The sequence below is a fragment of the Protopterus annectens genome, chromosome 14.part0 (assembly GCF_019279795.1).
Source record: "Protopterus annectens isolate FY-2018-M chromosome 14.part0, PAN1.0, whole genome shotgun sequence".
In the NCBI taxonomy this organism is placed as follows: Eukaryota; Metazoa; Chordata; order Ceratodontiformes; family Protopteridae; genus Protopterus; species Protopterus annectens.
Window position 1 is genome coordinate 667,822,867 of NC_056748.1, and position 27,166 is coordinate 667,850,032.

The 27,166-nt window shown below is 36.7% G+C and overlaps 1 protein-coding gene across 1 annotated transcript in view; it reads left to right on the forward strand.

Annotated features, from left to right (window-relative positions):
• Positions 1-27,166, forward strand: part of ASAH2 (N-acylsphingosine amidohydrolase 2) — a 426,905-nt gene that overhangs the window by 102,255 nt on the left and 297,484 nt on the right. Inside the window, exon 5 of the mRNA XM_044056416.1 lies at positions 24,062-24,139. Within this exon, the coding sequence (XP_043912351.1) occupies positions 24,062-24,139 (78 nt within the window). The remainder of the gene's footprint in view (positions 1-24,061; positions 24,140-27,166) is intronic.

Here is a 27,166-nt window from a genome sequence, read left to right on the forward strand (position 1 = left end):
GTCACCGTACGCCACTCTTTGGGTACGTATCCTGTAGTAAGGCTAAGATTAAACAGCAGCCTTATGTGTGGGTTTAGTTCCTCTTGGAGTTCATGTAGTACACAGCCCGGGACACCGTCCGGTCCCATTGATGCTGTGTTTTTAGCTTTAGAGAGGGCGGCTCTCACCTGGGCATCTGAGATATTAGGGAGGCTGCACTCTGCTGGGATAGTTATTTCTCCTTTGGGGGGGGGAGGAGAAATTTGCACTGAACCTGTCTGCCAGAATGTTGGCAATGTCAGTGGGTTCAGTGTATTTTGTATCATTTTGGACTAACTCTGAGCATATCTGGGAGTTTCCACCCAGGTTTCTAACATAGCTAAAGAAGGCCTTGTGATTGTCTTTTGTGTCTTTTGCCATTTTTCTCTCAAAGTTGGCCTTGGATGATTTTATGAGTGATCGTAGTTTTTGCTAGTACTGATCAGAGATGCCTTCCCTTTTAGGGATTTTGCTCTGTCATGTAGTAGCTTCTTCCTCCTGTTGTAGAGTTTGTTTATGGCTGGGGTCCACCAGACCGGGCGCCTGCCTTTGGGGGAATGGGTCTTGGTTTTATTTGGGATTGCATGATCCATGCATTCTTGAAGGTGCCCGTAGAAGGCATTTGCAAAGGATTCAGCAGTGTGGGTTGTGGTTTCCACTAGCCCAGGGGCCTTGAAGGATACCATTTCAGTCTTAAGAAGTGTGAAGTTGGCTTTTGAGAAGTTCTTCACTGTGGTCTTTTGTGCAGGGGTGGGGCGGGATGTGGATTTCCAGTGAGATTAATTTATGGTCTGATCTTACCAAAGAGGGATATACTTCCGGTGTGGAGCATTTTGTCCCCATGTTTGTGATGATCAGGTCTAGTACATTGTCTCCTCTTGTGGGAATGGTGACCAGTTGTTCCATTGCATTTGAGTTTATGAATTCTAGGAACCTTTGGGCTAGGGTGTTGGGGCTTGAGTAATGTTCCCAGTCTATGTTTGGGTAGTTGAAGTCTCCCAATATAATGGTATTTGGAGAGACGTTCATACTCGCTAGTGTCTTCAGGAAGGCTGTGTGGGGTTCCTGAGTTTGAGAGGGTGGTCTGTAACATGCTACAAACTGTAAGGCAGTTTTGCCTATGGTTAGTTGCACCTGGATGGTCTCAGATGCTTCGTGCGTTGTCATGTTAATAGTAATGTGTGTGTGTGTGTGTGTGTGTGTGTGTGTGTGTGTGTGTGTGTGTGTGCATGTGGACGCTTTTGTGTTTTAAAAATATTTTTGTATTTGTTACTACTTATTACCACTCATTGGCCATCCTGTGTTCATTAATTTCCCTGTGATGATGATTGCTAGAAACCCTCAAAAAAGGAACAAACTTTTTTTTTTTTTATTTATTTTTGTGGGCATTCCAAAATCCATTTTCCAAGTAGTGGCAGTGTGGGCTTGAACATACAAGGGCGTGTCATACCTTTACCTTTTATCATGAGCATGCTAATTCCTTCACTTGCCTTGTGAAGGCTACAGCATGAACTTGGATTGGTGTTAACAACTGCACATCCCTGTCATGTACATATTCTACAGTAAATGTCATCATTGCAACAGGTCAGACCACTTCCTTCCCCAAAGAACGGGTGATTGGCCACTCACTCACTCCATCCCTTCAGTATCTGAACCACAAACTGAACTTAGCTTATCTGGGTCACTGTGAAGCCAGAATAGTAAGTTAATATTTGAACAAAGGTAATGACAGACCACTGGCTGCAATTGGAATATACAAGATGGTGCTCATAATGTTCTTCGGTTCGTATTTGATTTTTGTATTAGGTTCCATGATTTTGTGTTATATTTCCTACCACTGCATTCAAATCATGCAGTTTATTATATCAGAGTTTATCTTAAAGAGGCAAAGGTAACTGATACGAAACAGAACATAATGATAGTTCACAAGGCCTTTCTGAGCAGTTTAAGGTTTTTATTACTCACATTTTGTAGAAGTAATCATTATACCTTTTCAGGTCATTTCAAGTGTCATGTTTGAAGGTTACCCAATGTAGCACTGTGTTTTATAATATAGTGTATCAATAAGGTATGAACCTGGCACAATGATCTAGCTGGAATGACTAGACATGCTATTTAGAACTGAAAGAACTGCAGAATGCATTTCCCATACATTAGCAACACAGCCAGCCCAAACATAAAATAAATCTACTTTGTTTAAAGCATCCAACAGAAAGCCACACAAAAATGGGCCTTCCTGGGAACTGACTTCATTAGATCTAGCAATGGCACTAAATCCCCATATTTATAAAACACCATCAGTTAGTCATTGTTCTTGTTTTCAGTAGACAGAGTGTCACTCAAACATAGTCATTCAAATAGTCTTTCAGTTATACTGGTCAGTATTGATCAGTGCTATGTCCTGGTTATTAAATTCAAATAAAAGGCCAATCACCTGCTTTCTGAGGAGATTAGAGGTATACTGATAAAATGTGTCTGGACACTGGAAAAGTTCCCCTACTCTTCTTTCTAAAAGAAATGAGTTTTCCCTAAGTGTGATGATGCATGTCAGTAGGTTTTGCATTCCTGTATGACCTAATCCAATGACTCCTCTACTTACACCAACTCCACCATTTGTTCCACAGGACTGAGTGGTAAGCACCCCTGGGAGAGGCAAGAGCCCTACAGCATATTTGTTCCTGTTTAGGGAGTCCACTGCAAAGCCTTACATTCCTAATTTATTATTTTTATTTGGATGTTTTTTCTCCATAACAAATGTGGTTATTTGTTCTGTACTTCATAGGCATTTTTCTTGTATATCACACAGTGCTTTAATCCTCTGTGTGTATGTATCTATCTATCTATCTATATATATATATATATATATATATATATAAAATATATATATATATATATATATATATATTTTTTTTTTTTTAATATTTTATTTATTTTATTTTACATTTGTTGCCCGGGAATGTCTGACTGAGCCAAAGCCCTTTTTCAGCAGAGGCCCGGGGAGAAAAGCTCCAGTAAATACATACAACATTTAGTCAGTTTTACAGATATACAAGTGGAAATAGGGCAATCAGCTAGCAGACTACAAGAGCATTCTTGAGAGCAGACAGATTACATTTCATCATCATGCAAATATTATAGAAGTAGAAAAATATTAAAAACAACTAGATTACAGTCACAATAAAAGTAGTAGTATAAAATAGCAACATAGGAGTAAAAAAATATTTTTTTTTGCAATTAATCTAACATGATTAAGAGAGAGTAATACATTAATTAGTGAAGTAAATTAGAGAGTTTTCAAGGAGGGTTTGAACACTGGCAGATCCATTTCCTGTTGAAATATTTTTTAGTGTTAGTTTAAATTGTTTGGTGTGTGTGTGTGTGTGTGTGTGTGTGTGTGTGTGTGTGTGTGTGTGTGTGTGTGTGTGTGTGTGTTCGAATTTTCAGGGGAAGTTTGTTCATTCAATAGAGGGGTGGTAGCTGTATAAGTTACACCCTGCTTTAGATTTGGGCTTATAGATTTTTAAGAGGTCTTGGGAAGAGCTACGGAGGTTTCTTGAAGGAGCATAGTGGGAGATGATAGAGTGTAAAGCTGGACAGAAAGATGGCTGGTAAAGAATTGGGTGTATGGTTTGGAGCTGAGAGAGAAGGAGAAGGTGGGGTAGTTCAAGCCAGTTTAGATATCTTAGAGAGAGACAGAGGTCAGATCTACAGGATTGTTGAGTTGCAAATCTAGCTACTTTGTGGTATGTAGTCTCAAGTCTAGTGAGGAGAGAGGAGTTAAGGTTAGTAAGGATTTGAGAGCAATATGTTAGGCAGGGAAGAAGGTAGGCATGAGTGAGTGCTATTTTAGCTTCCTGAGTGAGACATTTTTTATTTCTATATAGTAGACCTAATTTAAGGTGAGTTTTCCTGATATAATTATTTATGTGGAGGTCGAATTTTAGTTGATCGATTGTTATACCAAGGAGTTTTGAGCAAGGTTCAACTACAATAGGAGTCTTGTTGAGTGACTGGAAAGTAAAAGAGGTCTTTATGTGGTTGGCTGTTTTAGAGAAGAAGAGTATGAGTTTTATTTTTTTAGGGTTGAGGATGAGCTGGTTATTTGAGAGCCATGTTTCTACTGAGTTAAAGGATGACTGGGTAGCTGTTAAGAGTTCAGAGTGAGAGTTAGCTTTTGTTATGACTGTAGAGTTATTGGTGTATTGTATAATAGAGGAGAGTGGGCAGGAGGTATAGATCAAATTTGTGAAGATGTTGAAAAGTAGTGGCCCTAAAATGGATCCTTGAGGGACACCCATTTGTATTGGAAAGGGAGTAGATAAAGCAGTGTCCCATTTTACAGATTGGAATCTATATTTTAGATAGCTTTCAAACCATGCCAGTGTATCAGGGGAGAAGTTGAGGTTAGACAGTTTGTTTAATAGTAGAGTGTGAGAAACAGTATCAAAGGTCTTTGAGAGATCAAGAAAGAGACAGGAGATAAGTTTTTGGTCATCTCTGGCCAGGGAAATAGTACTGAGAAAGGACAGAAGTGCAGTATAGGTACTATGCTTTGGTTGAAAACCATGTTGCATAGGAGTAAGTAGGTTTTCTTGAGAGAGATGATCCATGACTTGAGTATGTATGCATTTTTCAAGAACTTTTAACAGAGGGGAGAGGATGACAATAGGTCTACAGTTAGAGATTTCAGTGGAGTTGCCTCCTTTGTGAATAGGTAGGGTATAGAACTGTTTCCAGATGGATGGTACTTTGGATTCAGAGATTGAGCGGTTTATGATGATAGAGATGGAAAAGGCAAGTGAGTGGGCAGCTGTCTGAAGAAAGTAAGATGGGATGTTATCAGCAGATACTGAGCTTGGTTTCAGTTTGGAGAGTAGGGTTTGGATGTATGTTGTGGAAATAGGCTTGAGGAAGAAGAGTTTGGGAGGGGTAGTTGTTGAAGATGATCCTGGGTTTGTGGGGTTCATTGTATTGGAGCTATTGGATTAAAGTTTAAATTAAATGCCAAAAAATGTATAGTCATCCCTTTTGGAAAAAACAAAGTACCCACAAATTATCACATAGACAGCAACCCACTAAGTACGGAAAAAGTAATCAGAGACCTAGGGACCCAAGTAGACAGCGACCTCTCATTTGACACCCACGTTGCCAAAGTGGTTAGAAAAACATTCTACCTTGCACACCTCATCATGAAGGGATTCACATCCAGATCCAAGGATGTCATTGTACCCCTATATTCCTCCCTCATCAGACCCATGATTGAGTGCAATGCCCCATTTGGTATGTACCTCACCCGGCATTTACAACAGCTGCTGAGACCACAAAAGTACCTCACCAAAAGGATCAAGGGTCTCCAACATATGTCTTATTCTGCCAGACTAAAGAAACTTCAGCTCTATTCAGTAGCATACCACCTGCTCAGAGGTGATCTCTGCCTGACGTACAAGGCCATGTCCAATCAGGATCTGATGGACATGCTCCAACTCAAAAAATCCAAATCCATCAGGACCACGAGAGCTAAAGACTTAAACCTCGGCACAAGTATGAATAGGACATGCTGGAGGGATAGCTTCATAACCCAGAGGCTTCCCATGCTTTGGAACAGGATCCCAGTTTGTATTAGGCAGAGCCCCTCACTGACTCTCTTCAAGAGAAATCTTGATGAGTGGATGGGAGATCGTAAGTTTACCCCAGGGGTCACATCTGTGTCATTGCTAGACAGGGGCACAGTAAACTAATTCTATTATATAAGGGGACCTTCATTGTGTCACTACTAGACAGAGGCACAGTATTCTAGATTTATTCTGTACATTTTTGTACCATTTCATGGGGTGGCAAAAGCCACATCACTATGGCTAGGCTTACAAATGCCCCAGGGCAGATAGCCTAGTACTATACTATGAAACTATGAAACTATATAGATTCAACAAAGTAGGTATTGAAGGTGTTGGCAGTTTCTACTGGTGTATATATATATATATATATATATATATATATATATATATATATACAACCTTGCATATATCCCATTGGCCTACATTACAAAAGGTTTATGGTATCACACAGTGAAAACTCCTGCTGGCTTTTTTTTTTGCACTGTTTACTGAATGGTTTGTCAGTGTGACCTTTTCACCCTTTGATTTGGATGTTAGTTGGGATAGACCGCAGACACCTTAATCTTTCGTGGCATAAGTTGGATTTAGACAGTGTATCTAAAGCATAGCCAAACTATCCACTTATGCTGTGCTGGTGAGATCACTAAAAAAGTCAAAACATGCATGTCCACAGCAAGTGGGGCTTGGCTTTATTGGCCTGGATGTAACTATAAAGACACAAAAAGTGAAAAGCCATGGACATTAAGAAGCTGTATAGCTGTAACACTTGATGCTATTAAGGGGTCATTTGCATTTATCTCATGGGTTTCCTTTATAAAGAAGTTTAAGGAATCACACAGTGAAAACTCTAGCTTTGCAGGGTTTTAATTGCAGTTTTTACTGAATTGTTTGTGTCTGACCTTTTTACCTTTTGGTTTATTTATATATGTATATATATATATATATATATATATATATATATATATATATATGTGTGTGTGTGTGTGTACACACACACACACACACACACACACACACACACACACACACACACACACACACACACACACACACACATATGCTGACAAATATTTTTTGTCCATTTATGAATGTCTGTTCTTTTTCTCTCTCATATCTTGATAGGCAGTTCATCAAGTTGTCTTTATAGCCTTTTCTTGGTCACTGAATTTGCCAGTCATTAAGGCAGTGTCACCACCCATTTGTTCCCCATCACTGGAATGAGAGCAATCCATAGCATGGCCATCCTATAGGAAACAATTTTATCCTAACTCCCTTTGGTGGGGTAGATGGACTCATATCCTTATTGGGCATTATATGCCCTTCCCATAATATGTGCACATGCACATACATCCCATGATTTTACTAAACAAATGTCCACCGGTCCTATGGCTTCAGTTGGAGATAAGGCAGAGGGCATAATGACTGAACATCAGTATCCCCCCTCCTAGAATGGGTAAACTTAATGACTGAACATCAGTATCCCCCCTCCTAGAATGGGTAAACTTAAACCACTCACTTCCACACTTTCCTAACCAGCTCTGACCAGCACCTCACCTGCTATTGAAACTCTGATTATTTGGATCATCCACCAACATGCACTCAAATGCCTCAAAGGAAAAGATATTTAATACATTATTTAATGCTTTTGTTTTTACACAGGAAAATAACTTAATTAGAATAAATGAACTGAACTGACATGCTGGTTAAACTCATTTAATTTTACCATGTATTGCAGCCTGTTTTTATTTCATCTATGATGTATATATATATTTTTTTGTAAAAGGAGTTGCAATACAATTTATATTAATTTTATCCAAAACAGAAACAATATCCAGAATAAATTTCAATTAGCTGTAAAAGGCAGCACTGTTCGCAATGGCACAATATTGAGAACGGGGTTGAAGCCGATCAACAAGCACTTTAACTTAATAAAGCACGCATTAGAGTGATAGTGCTTGTTGCTTTACTTACACTTAAGCACCCACAACCTGGTTCTCAATAATGTGCTGTTGATGGAACTTATTTTAATTGCTATTTGAAGAGTTCTTCACAAAGTCTTAAATTAAAAGTTTTCCATTCATTCATTCATTTATCTTTCTTTGTCTAACACCTACTTTGTCATATTAAAGATTGCTGGGAGCCAGGGAATATCCTTGTGAACAATGGCTGTAATGCAACACACAGGTCCTGGAAGGGAAACCTGTACATTGAAAGATTCACACACATATATATATGCACATTACACACAGACTTATGGGATATTTTAGAAGATTCACAGTTCATCTCTCATATGCTCATAGGTAAGTAATTGGCTAGCTGTCCTTGCAGCTCATTATAAGACTAGCCAGTTTCCTTTTTTTGGGCTTGAAATAACCAATTCCATTTGATTAAAGATTGGCCTTTACCCATCCCTTGGTTGATAATTGTATTTTACCCCTTATGAGAATACTGGGATCATACCTTACATAACCTGAGGAGACTCAAGCATGGAATAAAGCATTTAGGAGCTGCAACTGACCATTAGTAGTACAAGGGGTACTCCTGGGATACATTTTCTGCTTTCCTATCCATAGACTTAAGCTGAGGTTGGAAATGGACAGAGAAGAACTATGTTTTACGTGGATGCATATCGGCATACCTTTTTGATCTAGAAGGAAATCAAAGATGCAGTCTGCCAGACATTTGTATTTTACACTCAGTATGAATCAATCTTTGATATTAATTTATATTTGTTTGCTGGTGTAGTGCACTGATAAGTATTGACCAAGTTCAGGTTCAGTTTGGGTGAAATACAAAACATTTCACAAATGTGAAGTGTAAAAATGCAGAACGATAAGCAGTAACAAACAGACCAATTATATTGAAAATGTGTATATACATTCTAGTGAAATATTCAATTAAACTTATCCCACTTACAAATGTACTTTTTGATGTAAATAGCTCATATCCATGTTTTATGAAAAATAACATGTTTGCAGATGACATTGTGATCTGTAGTGAGAGTAGAGAACAGGTGGAGGAGACCCTGGAGAGGTGGAGATATGCTCTAGAGAGAAGAAGAATGAAGGTCAGCAGGACTAAGACAGAATATGTGTGTGTGAATGAGAGGGAATGTAGAGGAATGGTGAGGATGCAGGGAGTAGAGGTGGAGAAGGTGGATGAGATTAAATACTTGGGATCAATAGTTCAGAGTATTGGTGAGTGTGGAAGAGAGGTGAAGAAGAGAGCACAGGCAGGGTGAAGTGGGTGGAGAAGAGTGTCAGGAGTGATTTGTGACAGATGAGTACCAGTATGAGTGAAAGGGAAGGTCTACAAGAGGGTAGTGAGACCAGCTATGTTATATGGGTTGGAGACAGTGACATTGACAAAAAGGCAGGAGTTAAAGCTGGATGTGGCAGAGTTAAAGATGCTAAGATTTGCACTGGGTGTGACGAGGGTGGACAGGATCAAGAATAAGTATATTAGAGGGTCAGCCCAGGTTGGAAGGTTTGGAGACAAAGCCAGAGAGGCAAGATTACATTGGTTTGGACATGTGCTGAGGAGGGATGCTGAGTATATTAGGAAAAAGATGCCAAGGATGAAGCTGCCAGGTAATAGGAAAAGAGGAAGGCCTAAGATAAGGTTTATGGATGTGGTGAGAGAGGACATGCAGGTGCTTGGTGTGACAGTGCAAGATGCAGAGGACAGGAAGAAATGCAAACAGATGATCCGTTGTGGCGACCCCTAACGGGAAAAGCCAAAAGAAGAAAATGATGAAAAATAACATTGCTAAAAATAGTTTATTTGGAAATCCCTGCTGGATCTGATGAAAAGTTACAGCAGGCCAATTTATGAGTTTAAACAGTAGGGTTGGCTAGGCTTATATACGCCCTAGGGGCCAATAGGGTACCTACCTATGAAACTTCTTTTGGGCAAACAATTACTGATTCTGCTGGAAAGTACTGTAATGGGAATGAAGTTTTTTTACACCATTCCATTGTCATTAGAAGGCACAGTTATTAACAAAAAACTATACTTGACAGTCATATTTTATAAATTTCCCCGGAACTGTTTGATATAGCATGAGATAATGACAAATTTACACATAGGAAAAGGTAAAAATATCTTAGAAAAACTGAGTTTAATAATCATGATAATCATAATATTAAAAATATGCTTTATACAGGGGTTTTATATATCTATGTCTATCTATATATGTATTTATGTGTAATATATAGTGTGTGTGTACATTTGGGTATTTTGGACATCCAGTGATGCATCTTAAATATTTTCAAATTTTTATGCCATCCACAGTTTTTTAAGCTGATGTTGCATGTTGAATTTTATGTAAAGTTTTTTTGGATGTCTTGTAAATAATGACACTTCATTTAATTGCCATAATTATGATACAATAATTGATCTATGTCCCTGGCCTGGGAAGTTTCAACCTCAAAATGGTGACCATCCCAAGATCTTTAAAAACACATCTGCATTTTTTGTGGGATGCAAGACATATTACCAGAAGTCCTTGTACACTAGCTATACTATACAGTTATAGAAATTTACAGAAAGGGGAAAAGTAGGGAAAATGCATAAAATACATATTTTCATGCAGTCTGAAACCTTCTCAATACTAAGTTGTGCTACTAACATTCAAGTTAACGTCAGATACTGAAATGATGTTAGATTATATAGAAAAAGAACTATGCAAACTGGAGCCAAATAAAGCACAGGGAGGACACAGAAATAGTAATAATGACATAAGAACACTTCAGCATGGACTTAAGTACCATTATATATGTTATTCAGTAGGCCATTTAAGAATGGGGAGATTCCTCAAGATTGGAGATGCTCAATTCTTAAACCCATCTTTAAGGGAAGGGGATAGGACAAACCCAGAGTCATATAGACCCATAACTTTCTTGTGTAAAAATAACGAAGAAGGCTATTTTAAATAAATTGTTGTCATAAATGGAAAGGTTGGGACTTAACCAGGCATATTTTGAAAACAGATTTAGAACTACAGTTAACATGATGTTCAACAGTAATATAATGGGATATAATTTATAAAAACTTTGACCTTTGATAGGGTCATAAACAAAATACTTGTCAATAAATTAGAACTACTAAATATTGATGTAATCTTTTTTTCTCAAACATTTTTACTTTTCAAATGCATTTCAATGCATTCCATAGTATTTATACATAACATCTTAAATAACTATAAACACTGTTTACATTAGCCTGACACTATAACAGATCTTAATGTAAACAGTTAATTTATAAGTATGTCCAATCCATTATCAGAGTGTCTGATCAATTATTGTATAGTGTCAATCAACGATAAGACTTTTCCCCAAGGGTTGTTGATAAAGGGCTATGGATAAATTCTTAATTCTTTAATTTTAATTTCCAATAATGCTGTGGTCTTCAGTAGGCTGTAGATGTCTTCCAAAGTTGGTATTGTATTTGTATTCCATCTTCTTGTTATACACTTTCTTGAAATTGCAAGTATTACTAGATACATGTTTGACCTATTCAAATAAGGACCTTCATTCACATTTAATAATACAAGAGCTTTAGATAAATAAAACAATTCATTAAGTAAAGCTTGTAGAAAGTTAATACCATTCCAAAATAGCTTAATTTTAACACAAAGAAATTGTGGTTCCAATCTACATTGTGTACTTGTTCACATCTCCAACATATTTCTTTTATGGAAGAACTAATTTTACTGATTCTGTCTGGGGTTAAGAATGCTCTGTGCAAGCATTTCCAATTAAAAACTTTCCAGTATTGTGTAAAGGATCTATATTTTATCGATAATAAGACATTTGTTTTAATATCTTCAGTTATCTTTATTGAGTGTCCTTTTGTTATACATTTCCAATATGAGATTGTAGGTGTTTTATAGTTAATCAATATTTTGTAAAATTTTAAAATACTGTTTCCCATGTCAGTCATTATATATGATTTCATGTATGTAGGTATTTCTTTAAATGAAGAATTGTTAATTATTCTACTTAAATCTTGTGAATATGACAAAATACTCTGTAAAGTTAGCTAGTCCTGTTGTGGAATTTTGTATGTTGTTTTTATTACTTTCATATCTAAAACACTTAATTCTTTGATAAATTGGAGTCAGCAAACAAAACCTTTCTGTTCCCAGGAATTAATAATTTATGTATATGTTTTATGTGGAAAGTTCTTTGTGACTATAAATGGTGTTAAAAGATCAAACCAGATTTTTAAATCTATATTTGCGTTAATAATTGTCCTAAATGAGTCAATGTAATAATTAATCATACGAGTTTTAGTGGGTTTAATTATGTTATTGCATACTAATACATAATATGTGCCATGGCAAATTGTTTTTATCTGTTTGAATTTTTTTTTGTAAATCAAATTCATTTATTACAGTTGGTAATTCTTTCCAATTTGCAGAGTAATTTGGATTTATCCAATCTGAGATTCTGTTAGATATTGATACTTTTATGTATGTTTCTGTATCAGGGAAGTTTAATCCTCCCTGTTTCCTTGGTCTGATTTGATGTATTAAAGCTATTCTGTTTCTTTTGAGAAATCATAAAAATTTTATTAGGCATGAATTTATTTCTTTAAATATATTCCTTTCTGGTAATAGTTGTATTGTCAAGGCTATGTATAGGATCTTGGGCAGTAAAACCATTTTTATTAACTGTAGTCTATCTTCAAATGTTAATATTATTTTGTTCCATTTTCCACAGAGATTTTAATTGTATTGATGATGATATTGTAGTTTTTTGAGACTAATTCTTTATTATCCTTGCATAACTCAGTTCCTAGATATTTTAAAGTAGATTCTTGTTTACCTATTATGTGATCCCCCTTAGTCTGCAGTTCTTTTTTATCTAATTCTTCTAATGTCTCTTTTGTATTAGATAATGTAAGTAATATGTCATCAGCAAATAGCATTATTTTAGAATTGTATTGTTCATAAACATCTATTCATTTGATTTTTATATTGTTACGAATTGCATATGCCAATATTTCAATAGCCACAGAGAAAATAGAATCAGTGACATGGGACATCCTTGTTTAGTGCCTTTTGCTATATCTATAGATTCAGAGGTAAAAGGACCTAACTTGACATACGCTAAATTATTTGTGTATATATATATATATATATTCTTTAGGATATGAACAAAGGATGCAAGAAATTCAAAAAGTATTAGGATTTTGAATAAATAGTCCCAATTTAGGGAATCAAAGGCTTTCTCTATATCTAAGCCAATTATGAGTGTTTCTTTATTAACATAATCTGTAAGAGAAATTATCCTTTAAATATTGTCACGTGTGTCTATGATATCTAAATCCAGTTTGATCATTGTTTGGGATAGTGGTATGTTCATTCTGTTAGTTAATATTATAAAAATCGTATAGTCATTATTTAATAATGATATAAGTCTATATGAGGTACAGAGGTCTGGGGATTTGTTTTCCTTTAGGATTGGTGTGATTAAGGAATATCTCCAAGAGGGTGGTATTGAAACTTGTGATTGAATTTCTAATAGAGTTTTATGGAAGAGGGATAGTATTTTTGAAGGAAAAGGTTTATATATTCCCATAATTATGCCGTCTATACCTGGAGCTTTATTATTTTTACCCTCTTTTATTGTATCTGTAATTTCTTTGTAGGATATGGGTACTTGGAGATCTAGTTTTAATTTTTCTGGTATTTTTTTTATATTAGAACATTTTTCATCTAGATTTAATTGATTGATATGTATATTTTCTTTTTGGAAATGTTCCCTATAGTGATTTCTATAGGCGTCAAGAATGTCACCTATATCCGAGACATTTTTCCCTTTCTTTTCATGGAAGATACTTTTTAATGTTATTAGCTTTTTATTGTATTTTGATTCTTGAGGCTAAATTGTATAGATATTTGGGAGAAGTGGCCAAGGTATTAATGTTTTGTTTCTCTAAAGCTAAACTAGTTTTATGTGTTAGAATTTATTTGTATTTATTGTTTAATACTTCTTCTTTCTTTTTCATCTCCAAATGATTTTGATTTTTTCAGCTTTTACTGACAAAAGTTTGGATTGTAGATCTAATAATTCAGAATCCCATTCTCTGATTTTTTTTTAATAGCAAGTTATGGCTTTACCATATATGTAAGCTTTTAATGAGTCCCGTATCATTATTTTATTTATATCTGTGGTGTAATTAATATCTAAGAAGAACTGTAATTCAGATAATAACCAGGGTTTGAACTCTTTAATTTTAGTTATATATGCTGGAATTCTGGAGTTAAAGATTAATGGTTTGTAGCCATTTTGAAGTTCTAGTATCAGTGAATTGTGGTCTGAAAAGGGGCAGGGGTGATTGAGAAATTAATGATTTTAGAGTGTAAGTCATGGGCAGCAAATATTTTATTTATTCTAATTTAGGTACCAAACCTATGATCTTAATGGGAAAACAACAAAGATTTATCTTTAAATTTGAAGGTATCTACAAAATGAAATGATTCTACCCACTTGTTTAAAGTTGTGATACAGCAGGTGTACACGGTGGTCTTTTATTTGTAGTTTCAAAAATATCAAATATACAGTTAAATCTCCTCCTGATATTAAGTTGCCTTTATAATTATTGGAAATGAAATCCAAGTGTTTTTAACAATTCCTGTTCTAATGCCTAGGAACCAGTATAGAATATTCTGTTGTTATATTTAACTATTACTGATGTCATAAGGAATTCTTTATCTTTATATTTATAAATGATTTCTGTGTTAATCAAGTTTGTTTTCCATAAAATTGTTACCCCTTTTGTCTTTGTCTTATAAGTGGATTGCACCAATATCATATATTCCTTAGGATTCCATTTGTAATTGTCATTTTGTTTTGAAATGAGTTTCTTGAAGGAAGACAATTTGCGCTTTGTTCAGTTTTAAATATTTCAGTAGATTTGATCTCTTGATAAGATTGTTTAAACCATTGGTATTTAAAAATAATATATTTAAATCCATCTTAGGTTATTTAGACTATGTATTTTTTTTTTTGTTTTATTGTGACTATTAAACATTTTCCTCTGACAGCTATAAAGTGTATGTTTGAGCTTTTAAAGGAAATTATCAGTTTTATACTTTGAGTGTTTAACAGTAAAGTAATGTTTTGGTCAGGCATACTAAAAAGTTTTTGTGAAATTTAAATTAATAAATGTTAACAAAACTATGATCCGCACTAGCCATGGAATGAAACTCATTCCTAATCTGATGGATAAACCTAAGTCCATCAGATTATCACTCATACCCTGACAATCCAGAAGAACTGAGCTCCATTAATTGAATTACCATATGGAGAATATTTGTAATAGGAATAAGCAATATTTATATTATTTTGAACAGATATAGTAGTATTGTAGATTAGACAGAATTCTAATACAATATAAATGTCTACTTATTGTATAAGCAATTAATATTTACATGAAAGATAGATGACAAGCAATTCAATCATAGTAAAGTAGGATGCGTCATATATAAAACCTCAGTAAAAGATTATAGCACACAGTTATTTAACATATTCATCCTTAGTGATGTCTTTCAAAACTTATTACTTAACATAAATAGATGGTAATACTATTTATTTCTTAATGTTTATAATAGTGTATTTTACTGGATATATCAGAAGTTATATTTCATTGTTTGCCAGCATTTAAGTAATCACTTTGTTTGTTGCTAGCTAACTCAATGCTTCAAGTTTGTTTTATGTGAACATTGATGAAAGTTAGTGCATTTTAATTATCAGTGCACCCCCCCTCCCATTTCCTACACATAAGGAATTTGATATCGGTCATTTCTTATTATAAAATAAGTGAAATTATAGGTTAAAAACAACAAATTCACTTATTGTGATTAATGATTACAAGCCCCCTTTCCATATTCATAAATTGCCATTTTATGGCATATACTGAAAGTTTTTAGATTTAAATGGCAGCATTCTATTTTGTATAATCAGCAAAGGTTAAACTGAGTGATTGTCAATTTAATACTATTTGTTCAGAATGTGATTGTTACATTCTGTGACATTCCTAGTTCAGCTTCTATTTCTCTTGAACAACTTTGTCAGTTTGATGTCATGTATAAAACCTTGGTAACAGCTTAAGTATTTTGTATGGGCAAGATGGGTTATAAAAACCACAATTCAAGTTAAAGCAATTATATGACTTGTTATGCACATTTACTTGTATGAGAAAATCATCATGCTTCCCCTTGATGTTCAATATAGTGTATGTCATTTATGACAAGTTAAAACAGTGGTGTTATTATACACAAGCCCATGTTATTAAACCGAGTGTCTATTGTCAATTTAATACTATTTGTATAGAATATGATTGTTACTATTGACATAATCTTAATAAGATTGATAGGTGCATAGCTTACAAATAGGGCATGGCAAGCATCATACAGCAATAGGACGGTTGAAATTATAGGTTACAGTTAGTTTCCCCACAGGGGTCAGTTCTAGGCTTATACTTGTTTAGGTTTTATCTTTCATATGTGTCTTTCATATGAAGTGGCTAACAGTCTGTATGCAGATGACTTGAAATGGGTAAACCGATTACATCTGTTATAGATAAGGCATGTGTGCAAAAAAATAAAAATTGGACACAGGAGAATAATATGTTATAGTACACTAAAAATTAAGCATATGAAATTTGGGAGAGACAGAATGAAAGATGACTAATGCAGCACTCCGTGAGTGATCCTGTAAATTCATTTAATAACTTGGATATATGGGTAGTTCCTGCTTTGAGTTTTTTTTTTTTTCTAATCATATCAACCAGTTGGTTAATGATTATAAAACTAAAGGCTGTATAAAAAGATTTATAAAGTCTGAGAAATCAGAATTTATGAAATCTTTGCAAGTTGCATCATAGCCAAAATTTAGTATGTTATAATAATATGGAAACCTTATAAGAAAACTATCATTAACCGATTGTTGTCTCCTGTTACACTGTCACTATCTTAAAACAAGAAAATGGCAACAGGTACCAAAACACACTTGTAATCCAGTCCAAGGTACCAAAGAAGAGTCCAAACCAGCCACAAGAGAACAGTTAATCCAGTTTAATAACAAACACAAGTATATGAACGCAGGCACATTAAAATACAACGTTTTCATTTAGAAACTTCATCAGATGTGGATAGACAGATTAACATATTTATTCCCGCCAGGATACATAGAAAGCCAATAAAATCAAGCAATCAATTAAACAAAATTGTTCAGCCTTTCATTATCATAAAACTCATAAATATTCATTACAGTCAACACAATGTTAAAAGAACTATGGAGAGTGTTTGAAGTTCTTTAACATTCTTTAAAATACATTACAAAACCCATAAATGTGTTTAAAAAACCTTATAAATAAATTATATCATATTATAAATAAAATATTTCATTTTCAACTTTAAAACTTAAAACCAATTCTATTTAATGCACAGTAGGAGAAACTAGTGATATTGTAATTCTTTGACTCCATCAAGTGGTCATTGTTATAATTGCACATAGGTATATTAAAATAAAAGTAAAATGTTTATAACAAGTTCTAGGTTCACATATGTTAAAAACAACTTTAAATCATAGTTTAACTGCCCTTAATTTTAAAACTGGAGCAATAGATACATTTCCATTCAACCCAGGTGGAATGGTGGCCTGTAAAGTTACCTGCCACCATAATTCCTTATATTCCACTTTTTCTTCCCATTTATCCCCCTCTTGCTTCTCTTTTTAGAGAAGAATTTTAAAGAACTTCACTCTCCATAGGTCTTTTAACACTGTGTTTACTGTAATGAATAGGTTAACACTATTGTGAACGTACTACTTTAAGCTTTCTTTAAGTCTAGTTTTGATGACTAGATACATAGGCAAATGTACCACAGAGTTATCATTTATGGCCATACTTAAATTGAGAGTTGCTAACTATTAAATGCTTGCTCAAAAAGGGTCTTGAGGACTTTTAAGTTTGTCTACTTAATGGTGTATGATGTTCATCGTGTTTCACTGTTGCAGTCCTAACAAATGGGTTATCCGGCTCCCGGTAGCCCTCAGTCGGCCAGAATACCAAAGGGAAGTAAAAATGCCGTCTGTTGTAAAGGACGTCAGGGCGTCCGATACAAAAGGAGGCAGCCGATGTCACTTCCTCAGTCTTCCTTGCCACGGAGCCTGTAGCAGAAGCTTTTCATGCACGAGTGCCGGTTGGCAGTTTTCCTTTGTTGGTTTCCGACTACAAGAGTTGAAGTCTACTATAGCTAAGTACCCCATTGGGGATCCTCTTTTCTTGCCATAACAAATGTCAGAAAAAGTTAATAATTGCCTTACCTGTTAGAAAGCAGATTCCCCATAGAGGTTTTCATTCCTATTGCATTATTTGTTTAGGCCTTCACCACGATGTTCCCAAGTGTGATCTCTGTGCATCCTTTAATCCGCGCACTATCCGTCGTTGGGCTAAGATTTTGGCTAGGCATTTTGGAGTCTGGCCTAAGTTCATTGGTATGGCATCTGCCGGTCTTCAGGCTTCAGATGTTCCGAAGAAATGTAAGGATAAGGACTGCGACAGGCCTCAGAAAGCTAAGTCCTCGGATGAGGATAAGTTGATCGTCAGTCAGGTGGTAGCTAGTGAGATGCTTTTGCAGTCCCTGCAGTCCTCAGATGTACAACTGCAGGCCCTGATTAAGTACGAGTCCCTTAGGCCTTCAGCCTCATTTTTGCTTTCCGACTTGTCGCCAGTCACCTCTTCTGCTGGAGCAGGAGCCGCTAAGCTGACTCCGGTGTCCAAGGCTTCCGTTTTGAATTCTGACAGCAAACGTCTTCCTTCAACCTCTGCTACAACTTCGGCAGTTGCCAGGCCTCCTGAATCCTTCAGGTTTGCAGGTAAATCTTCCATTCGTAAGCCTGTGAAAAGGCAGGCTCTGGATTATTCTCGTTCCCCTTAATCCCAAATGGTTAAAATGGCTAATGATTTGTTGACTCTTATTAGGGGTTCTCAGCCTCCTCCTCCTAAAAGGAGTTAGGGATGTTTCCCCTGAGGCTTTGTCCTGCTCAGGTTCTGATTCTTCCAGCATTTCTGCTGATGAGGAATTTTTTCAGGCTTTTTCTCCTTTTGAGGATTCAGATGCAGAGGAGTCCATCCCTTCTGCTTCTCCTCCAGAGGATTTCTCTTTTGGTGATACTTTAAATACCCCAACATTTTAAATAGGAAAGTCAAGATTATCCCCAATCCAAGAAATGGATTAGGGAGTTTCTGGTTTTACCTCAGCATAGGCCTCTTGTTATTCCCCCTGTGTTGGAAGTTGTTGATGTTTTTCTGGAAAATTCCTTGTCTCCTAATTCAGTTCCTCCTGCTCCCAGGAAACCTGACAGGTACTACAGAGTCCCTGATTCTCATCTGTTTCTTTTCAGGAATCTGTTGGTGGATGTAGAGGTTATTTCTCAGGGCCCTAAAGGAGTTAAGGCTACTGTTACCAGGAATACTGTCCCCTCTGACAGGGAGTCTAGGAACCTAGATAGGTGGGGCAAGAAGGTTTATACCTCTGCCACCCTAGCTATTAGGGCTACCAATTGTCTATTTCATATGCTGAAGTACCAGCAGCACACCTTGGAGTCTATTAAGTCTAGGATAGCAAGTGTAAGAGAGTAAAGGCATGCAGGATTTACTGAATTCAGCCAGTCTGGTCAATAAGCATTCTTTACATTGTGGTTTTGACATCCTTGAGGCCTCCAGCAGGGATACAGCTACTGGATCTGTTATTAGAAGACACGCTTGGCTCAGGGAACAGCCTCTTCTAGAACCTGCCAAGGCTAAGCTTTTGGATGTACTTTTACATAAAGACAGTCTTTTTGGCAGCAAAGCAGAGGAGGTACTGAAGAAGATGGATGGTAAGGCCAAGTCCATGCAAAATGTTAAGGATTTTCTGCAAGTTCAACCCCCTCATTTTAGCAGGAATTACCCTTCCAAGAGTTGGACCTTTCCTGATACCAGCAGACAGAACCATTCCAGGACTAGAGGTTACAAACCTTCTAGGGGGCAGGGGGCTACCCCTCAAAGGTCTAGGCGTTGGCAGTCTTCCACTTCCAAATGGTGAAGCTGCAAGCCTGCATCTCAATCAAAACACTCTCAATGGCTTTTTACAAATTCTGCCTGTTCTTGCTTGCCAGGAGAGTTCTTTAGGGGGAAGGTTGACCATTTTTGCAAATGTCTGGGCCACTATCACAGACAAATGGATGCTCGGAATGATGTCCCTAGGGCACAAGTTTTCGTTCTGCACCTTTCCAGCTCCCAAGGGATTCCTGGACATTCCACCAAACCAAAGGGCAGAAGTAGAAAAACAAATTTTCTCTGTCTCATCTAGGAGCAATAGAATCAGTCCCTGCTCAGCAGGTAGGCCAGGGCTTTTATTCCAGGCTTTTCCTATTTCCAAAAAAAGAAGGCACCTGGCATCCTATCCTGGATCTTTCCATTCTGAACTCTTTTCTAGTAATTCCAAAGTTCAAAATGCTCACTCTACATCATTTGCTTCCATGTCTAGAAAAGGATTCCTGGCTGGTAACCTTGGATCTCAGAGGCTTATCTGCACATTCCTATCAGGGAAAGTTGCAGGAAGTACCTTTGTTTCAGAGTGGGCAAGCAACATTACCAATTCTCTGCACTGCCCTTTGGCTTATCTGCTGCTCCCACAGTCTTCACAAAGTGCCTGGCCCCAGTCATTACTTTTTGCAGGTGAAAGAAAATTCAGATTTACCTATACTTGGGCGATGGTCTGATTCAAGCAAGTTCTCCGGAACAGCTATTAAAGTATCTGGAATTTGTAAAGAGTCTTCTCTCTTCCCTGGGTTACACTCTCAATGTGGAGAAATTGAAAATGGTACCATCCAAGGAGATTACATTCCTGGGAGCGAGTCTGAACACAGCCGCCCAGATTTTATATCTCACCCAGGAGAAGCAGACAGCTCTTTCAGTTTACTTCAAAGACCTGACAAGCCTGTCCCAGCTCCCTGCAATGAAGTACCTGCAAAGTCTGGGATTCATGGTATCTTGTATTCTCATGATTCCATATGCAAGACTGCATATGAGGAAATTGCAATGGTACCTCAAGAACATTTGATGTCAACACACTCAAGAGGACCTGGATGTGATTCCTCTGCTTCCATCTCTGCAGATGGAGTTTCTATGGTGGGCAACAGCCTGTCTACAAAACAAAGGCATGCCTTTTCAGACACTTCTTGCCACTCAAGTTCTGACTACAGATGCATTGGACTACACCTAGGAAGCAGACATGGATGGCAGATGCATACAGGGATGTTGCAACGCCCAGCAGATGCAACTGCACATAAATCTAAAAGAGTTGATTGCAGTTCAGCAGACCTTACTGGCTTTCAAGCATCTTCTTTCTCCAAGGACCCTGCTTGTCAGGATAGACAACACTATGGTCATGTGGTACATCAACAAGCAGGGAGGGACTCACTCTTACCCTCTGTGTGGGCAAAGCATAAATCTTTGGTCCATGGCAGCATCCCTGGACCTGCATCTCTTAGCTCAGTTTCTTCCAGGAAGACTCAATGTTTTGGCAGACCAGTTGAGCAGGCAAACCCTGGATCCTCACGAGTGGCAGCTGAACAGAGCAGTCTTTTACAGCATCATTCAACGTTGGGGCACTCCTCAGGTGGATCTTTTCTCCTTCCCAGACAACCATCTGCTACTTCTCTTTTGCACCAGACAGCAGCACAGCAGAGCCTAGAAAGTGGATGCTCTGTCCTTCCCTTGGATATTGCTTTCAGTGTACACCTTCCCTCCTCTTCCTCTTCTTCCCGGAGTATTAGTGAAGATCAGGGATGGACATCCAAGGACTGTTCTCATAGCTCCAGACTGGCCCCGACAGCATTGGTATCCACTGCTTTGCAGTCTCTCCCATCTTCCTCATTGGCATCTTCCTCTGAAGCCAGATCTTTTGTTTCAGGAAAGGGGAAACATTCTATATCCTCATCTTCAGTCACTACATTTGGCAGCATGGCTCATTGTATGACTCCTTCCCCCCTTTCCCAACAGGTGGTTGACATGCTGAGGGAGGCCAGGAGGCCTAGCACTAGGAAATCCTATGCTGGCAAATTTTATTTATTTATTTATTTATTTAAATTTGTTGACCGGGAGTGTCCGACTGGACGTAGGTCCATTTTCAGCAGAGGCCCAGGGAGAAAAGCTCCACAGTAAAATAAACAGACAGTAGTTACAAATGGGAAAGGTTCTCTCAATGGATGCAGGCTAGAGAGGGGTCTGCTTCTCAAACTACCCTTCCTCTGATCCTTGAATACCTGGCTGATTTTCTTCAGGGTGGTCTTTCTTTTTACTCTATCAAGATCCATGCTTCAGCCATCTCTGCTCATTGTTCCCTTGAACAGCCCATTTTCTCTCATCGCCTGATGAAAATGTTTCTCAGAGGTGCTTGCAATCTAAAACCTCCCAGAAGAACCTCACTCTTCCTCCTTTTGAGCCAGCTGCCTCTACAGATTTAAAGTTTCTCTCTTGGAAGACCGCCTTCCTCTTGGCTATAACTTCAGCAAGGAGGGTTTTGGAGCTGCAAGCTTTGATGGCCATGGAGTCTTTTCTTATTTTCCATGCAGATAGTCTCTCTGAGGACTAATCCCTCCTTTATGCCTAAGGTGGTTTCCAGCCTGACTTTTAATCAGTCCATTCACCTTCCTACCTTCTTTCCTAATCCTTGCAATAGGGATGAAAGGATCCTACATTCTATTGATGTGCACAGACAGCTCAGGTTTAACCTGGACAGGACTAAGGACCTTCGGAAATCAGCACAGTTATTGGTCAGTTTTGCCTCTGGAGCCCAGGGCAAGGCTATTTCTAAGCAGACCATTTCTAAATGGATTGCACATGGCATTACTTTTTGTTCTTTTCATGGCAAAACTCTGCCTCAAGGAGCTAGGACCCACTCTACTAGAGTGGCTTCCACTTCGGCAACCTTTCTAAGGGGTGTTCCTACTAAAGATATTTTGGAGGCTGCCACATGGTCTTCTGTTCACACTTTCACAAAGCATTATAATTTGCCTCTGTTTTCCAGAGCCAGGGCAGGGTTTACCACTGTGGTGTTGCAGGGCATTATCTCCAACCCTTGATGCTGTTGGTTCCTCTCCCCTTTTTTCTCTGGGCTTTGGTAATCAACCCATTTGTTAGGACTGCAACAGTGAAACACGAACATAGTACAGTTGTGTACACTTACCATAAATGTAGATGTTCGAGTGTATTCACTGTTGCAGTCCTGGTTTCCCTCCCTCCTTCCCCCTTTTTGTGGTCCTCTCCTATTCTTTTTTCCTGAGGTACAGGCTTAATTTATTTGTCAAATTGGTGTTTGATTTAAGCCTTATTTTCTGGGGGCTCTTGACTGATATGGCAAGAAAGACTGAGGAAGTGACGTCGGCTGCCTCCTTTTGTATCGGATGCCCTGATGTTCTTTATAACCGACTGCAACCGACGTCATTTTTACTTACCTTTGGTATTCTGGCCGACTGAGGGCTACTAGGAGCCAGATAACCCATTTGTTAGGACTGCAACAGTGAATACACTCTAACATCTACATTCATGGTTAAGTGCACACAACTGTACTTTCTGGATATCATATGGCCCCCATAACTTCTACCTTGCGTTTGTTCCAACATGAATTTAAATTTAGTATTTATTAGCAGTTTGTTGTTAAACAGATTTGTTTTGTCAAAATGTGTTATGTTTCAAAGAAATACACATTTTTTTAACTTCATGTCTTACAAGGTATTTTTGTTTGTGGGAGGCAGAAATATGATTGTTCCTGTAAGTAGTATTGGTAAATCAGGCTTGATCCTTTTATGTTCCTCCATCTTAAGCATAACAATTTCCTTATTTTAATAAAAATATAACCCCTTTAACATTAATTGTACATTGTTTACTGGAGAATGGTATGCTTGTGTGTGTGTGTGTTTGCGTGCATTTGTGCATAGCCAGATATCTCTCAATGCATACACATTTAGCCTGATAGTATAGTATAACAAAAACATCTCTACTTTTGATGTTGTAATATACCTAGAATTTATAACTGACAGATACTGCTTTTTGGTGAAGTAGCAGTAGTTAATTTGTCCTTTTCCATGAATTGTATATGTGCTGCATTTATGTGCAGATTTATTGAATAGAAAGTGTGTCATATCTTCTTTTCAAACTGTTAAAATGTTTTGCAACTCATCTGTGTTCACACTGCAGACAAACCTAAAATTATGTAGTTTTATTGGTGGCAGATCAAATACACAGTGTAGAAAATGTATTTCTTAAATGCTTGCATGTGTACATAATATTTTTGTTTTTTTCTTCTGGAAACTGAATTAAATCACTGAATGGAAGTTTACCTTACTAATGATTGTTTTTGTATATAGGTATAAAGCAAACACTGATAAAGATATTGTGGTGCTGAAATTTGTGGACATGGACGGGCATGGCCTTGGAACCATCAGGTATGCAGACTGCATATATATTTGTTCCAAATTTGAATTTCATACCTGCTGCCATTGATCATAACCAACATCCTATTAAATGGGATGGAGATGGGTGAAGTAGGTATTCATAATGTATTCAAAAGAATATTTAAATTTTGGGAATAAAATGAACGATTCTCATGAGAAAGCATTGCTTGATCACTTGGCTATGGAAGGTCAAGACTCTTGACCCTTTTTTCTTTAAGAGGCTTTCAAAGGCCTAAGAGAAAGCCTTTGTTCCATAGAATTCCTCTTTTCTTCCTGATCCTGAAGTGCCTGGTGTACTGTTAACTATGACCCTTTCTAAACACTGAATAGCAGCATAAACCACGAGCTTACAAAAGAAATTTGCTGTTGCATTTTGCCTTATTTTTTTTTTTTGTCTATTCCTCACCCTAATAAAATTTGTTTATCTGACAAATCAGTGGGGACTGATATCACTAAATAACAGATAATTGCCTTTTAGACTTCATATAATTTGAGAAATGCATGCTAACAAAAAAAAAAAAAAAAACTGTTATTTGGTCACCTTTCAAAAATTATATGAACAATTAAAATCTATTTTTGTCCAGATATTTTGACACCAGTTGCTGATGCGTGAAATATCATTATACTAAATAAGGTTAGATATGCCAGCTTCTGTGTGAGAAGGGCATCTTTTTGCCCCAGAATAAATGTACCATTTTTCTTACTTCCTTTTCTGTTAAACCTGCATGTTTTAAAAGCATCTTCTTGCTCCATTTTGTATTTTCTTCAACAGCACCATGATGTTTCTACATGTTATTGTAATGTGCTGCTTATTTCTCATTGTTACAGCGGTCATTTCCTACGGTAAAAGACTTGAACTGTATTTCACGCGTAATGCCCCTACTCCAGCCTCTTTCAGTTGTGGTGACTGAAACTACCTAAGCAGTTCATATGTAGAATCCCTCTAACAAGATACACAGATTTATGTTTTAAGCACATGAAAGGGTGTATCCTTTTATAATCTGGAGAGTTCAAACTTGTGCCCAGTGAAAGAACTGAAGTGCAACTTCTATACATTCTAATTTTTAAATTACAGAATTTGGAACACTGGTTTTCTCAGGCCCAGAAGCTGATGTCCAGTGAAGGACAGTATGGCCAGAGAGACAAAATAAATGGGCCAGTAGCTCCATCTTGATATGAAAGCAAATGAAGATAGATGAATATACCTTCTCCATATAAAGTTCATCTACCAGAATCAATCTCCCAGCTTATGTCAGAGGTACTTGTGATCTCTCTGCTCTCAAGAAAAAAATGAGAGGCGTTCCAAGTCCTGAGCAGCCTGTGGATGATGATCATAGTCCTGAGGTTTGCACGTTCATAGAAGTTACCTGTGAAGAGCTCAACTACTCCTATTTGTAACTACATTAAACGCATATTATTTGCAATGTCTATGTAAAAGCTTCTGCAAGGAAATGACCATCTTTGTGAAATGTTTAAAGTTGAAGTTATGCTTTGTGTAAAGTACTATGTGAAAACATAAATGTTAGTACAATATCAGAAGTAGTGGGATATTATGGATTAACATTCTAGGGAGTAACATCACCATACCTAACCAGTGAAGCTACGTAGGGGTTTTAAAAATGGAAGTCCCTTTTTTCTCAAGTTAGGTTTACCAATTGCTTTGTAAAAGTGATGTACATCTCTCTCTCTCTCTCTCTCTCTCTATATATATATATATATATATATATATATATGTGGTTTCACTACAAAACCTCAAAATTTCAGTACATCGAACCTCTGATCGTAGAAGACCAGAGGATCAAAGTACTGAAATAGCGAATCAAAAAAAATATATATATATATATATATATATATATATATAGGTTTACTATCAAAAACCCGAAATTAAAAAAAAATCTGTAACACCAAATGGAAACTGTGAATTCCTGAATACTAATTAGGCATAAATGGCAAATTTGTTGATTAAATTCAGCAGATTCAACATTTATGCCGAATATCAAACGTGACGTCAGTGTAGGTGCAAATGTAAGTTAAACTCCTACACTGGTATTCTTATTTTAGCAGGGGGACAAGCACCCCTGTGTCCCCCACACCCCCTGCCAACTATATATATATTCCAACTATGATATCACACTACAGTGAGGAAAGGGATACATTTCTCAATCTGTACTGTATCATGATTTCTATGCATAACATCGAGTACATATCAGCAAATGTACAGTTGCATTTGCTGATATGTACTCTCGCTGTCCCAGTGTTCACAAAGATGGACATCGGCCAACTGCCGTTCGTCATGTCTCTGTTTGCCGAACCCATCATCACCATTTTGATAGTAAACCATTTATATATGTGTGCATATATATATATATATATATATATATATATATATATATATATATATATATATATGTGTATATATATATATATATATGTGTATATATAATATATATATATATATATATATATATATATGTATATATATATATATATATGTGTATATATAATATATATATATATATATATATATATATATATATATATATATATATATCTATATATAAAATATATACATACACACACACACATATATATTTTTATTTAAATTAAAATTCCCAGGTAATATTGGTTTATCTAAGGAAAAGATGCATGAGTGTATTAGTTTGATTGACATATGTGTACTTAAACACAGTAATGTTTTCACCTGATACCAACATTTTTCATTAACAGCCTTCATTGCATTGAAATAGTATGGAAAGATGACATTTGAAGTATTGACTGAGGCACTTCTTTCGTAATTACTTTTTTATAAATGAAACTTATGAATAACGTCAAGCTGGGGTTTCACTGGTTTTAATAAACTACATTTCTGTTAAAGTGCTAATGTATGTCCTACTCTGCAGGATGGCTGTGACTTAGATTTCATGAAATTCCCATCTAAATGCCCACTTTTCTCCATTTTTCAATGTTAAGGCATATTTGAGTTTCAATGAGACATGTTAGGATCTTGCACATGTTCCC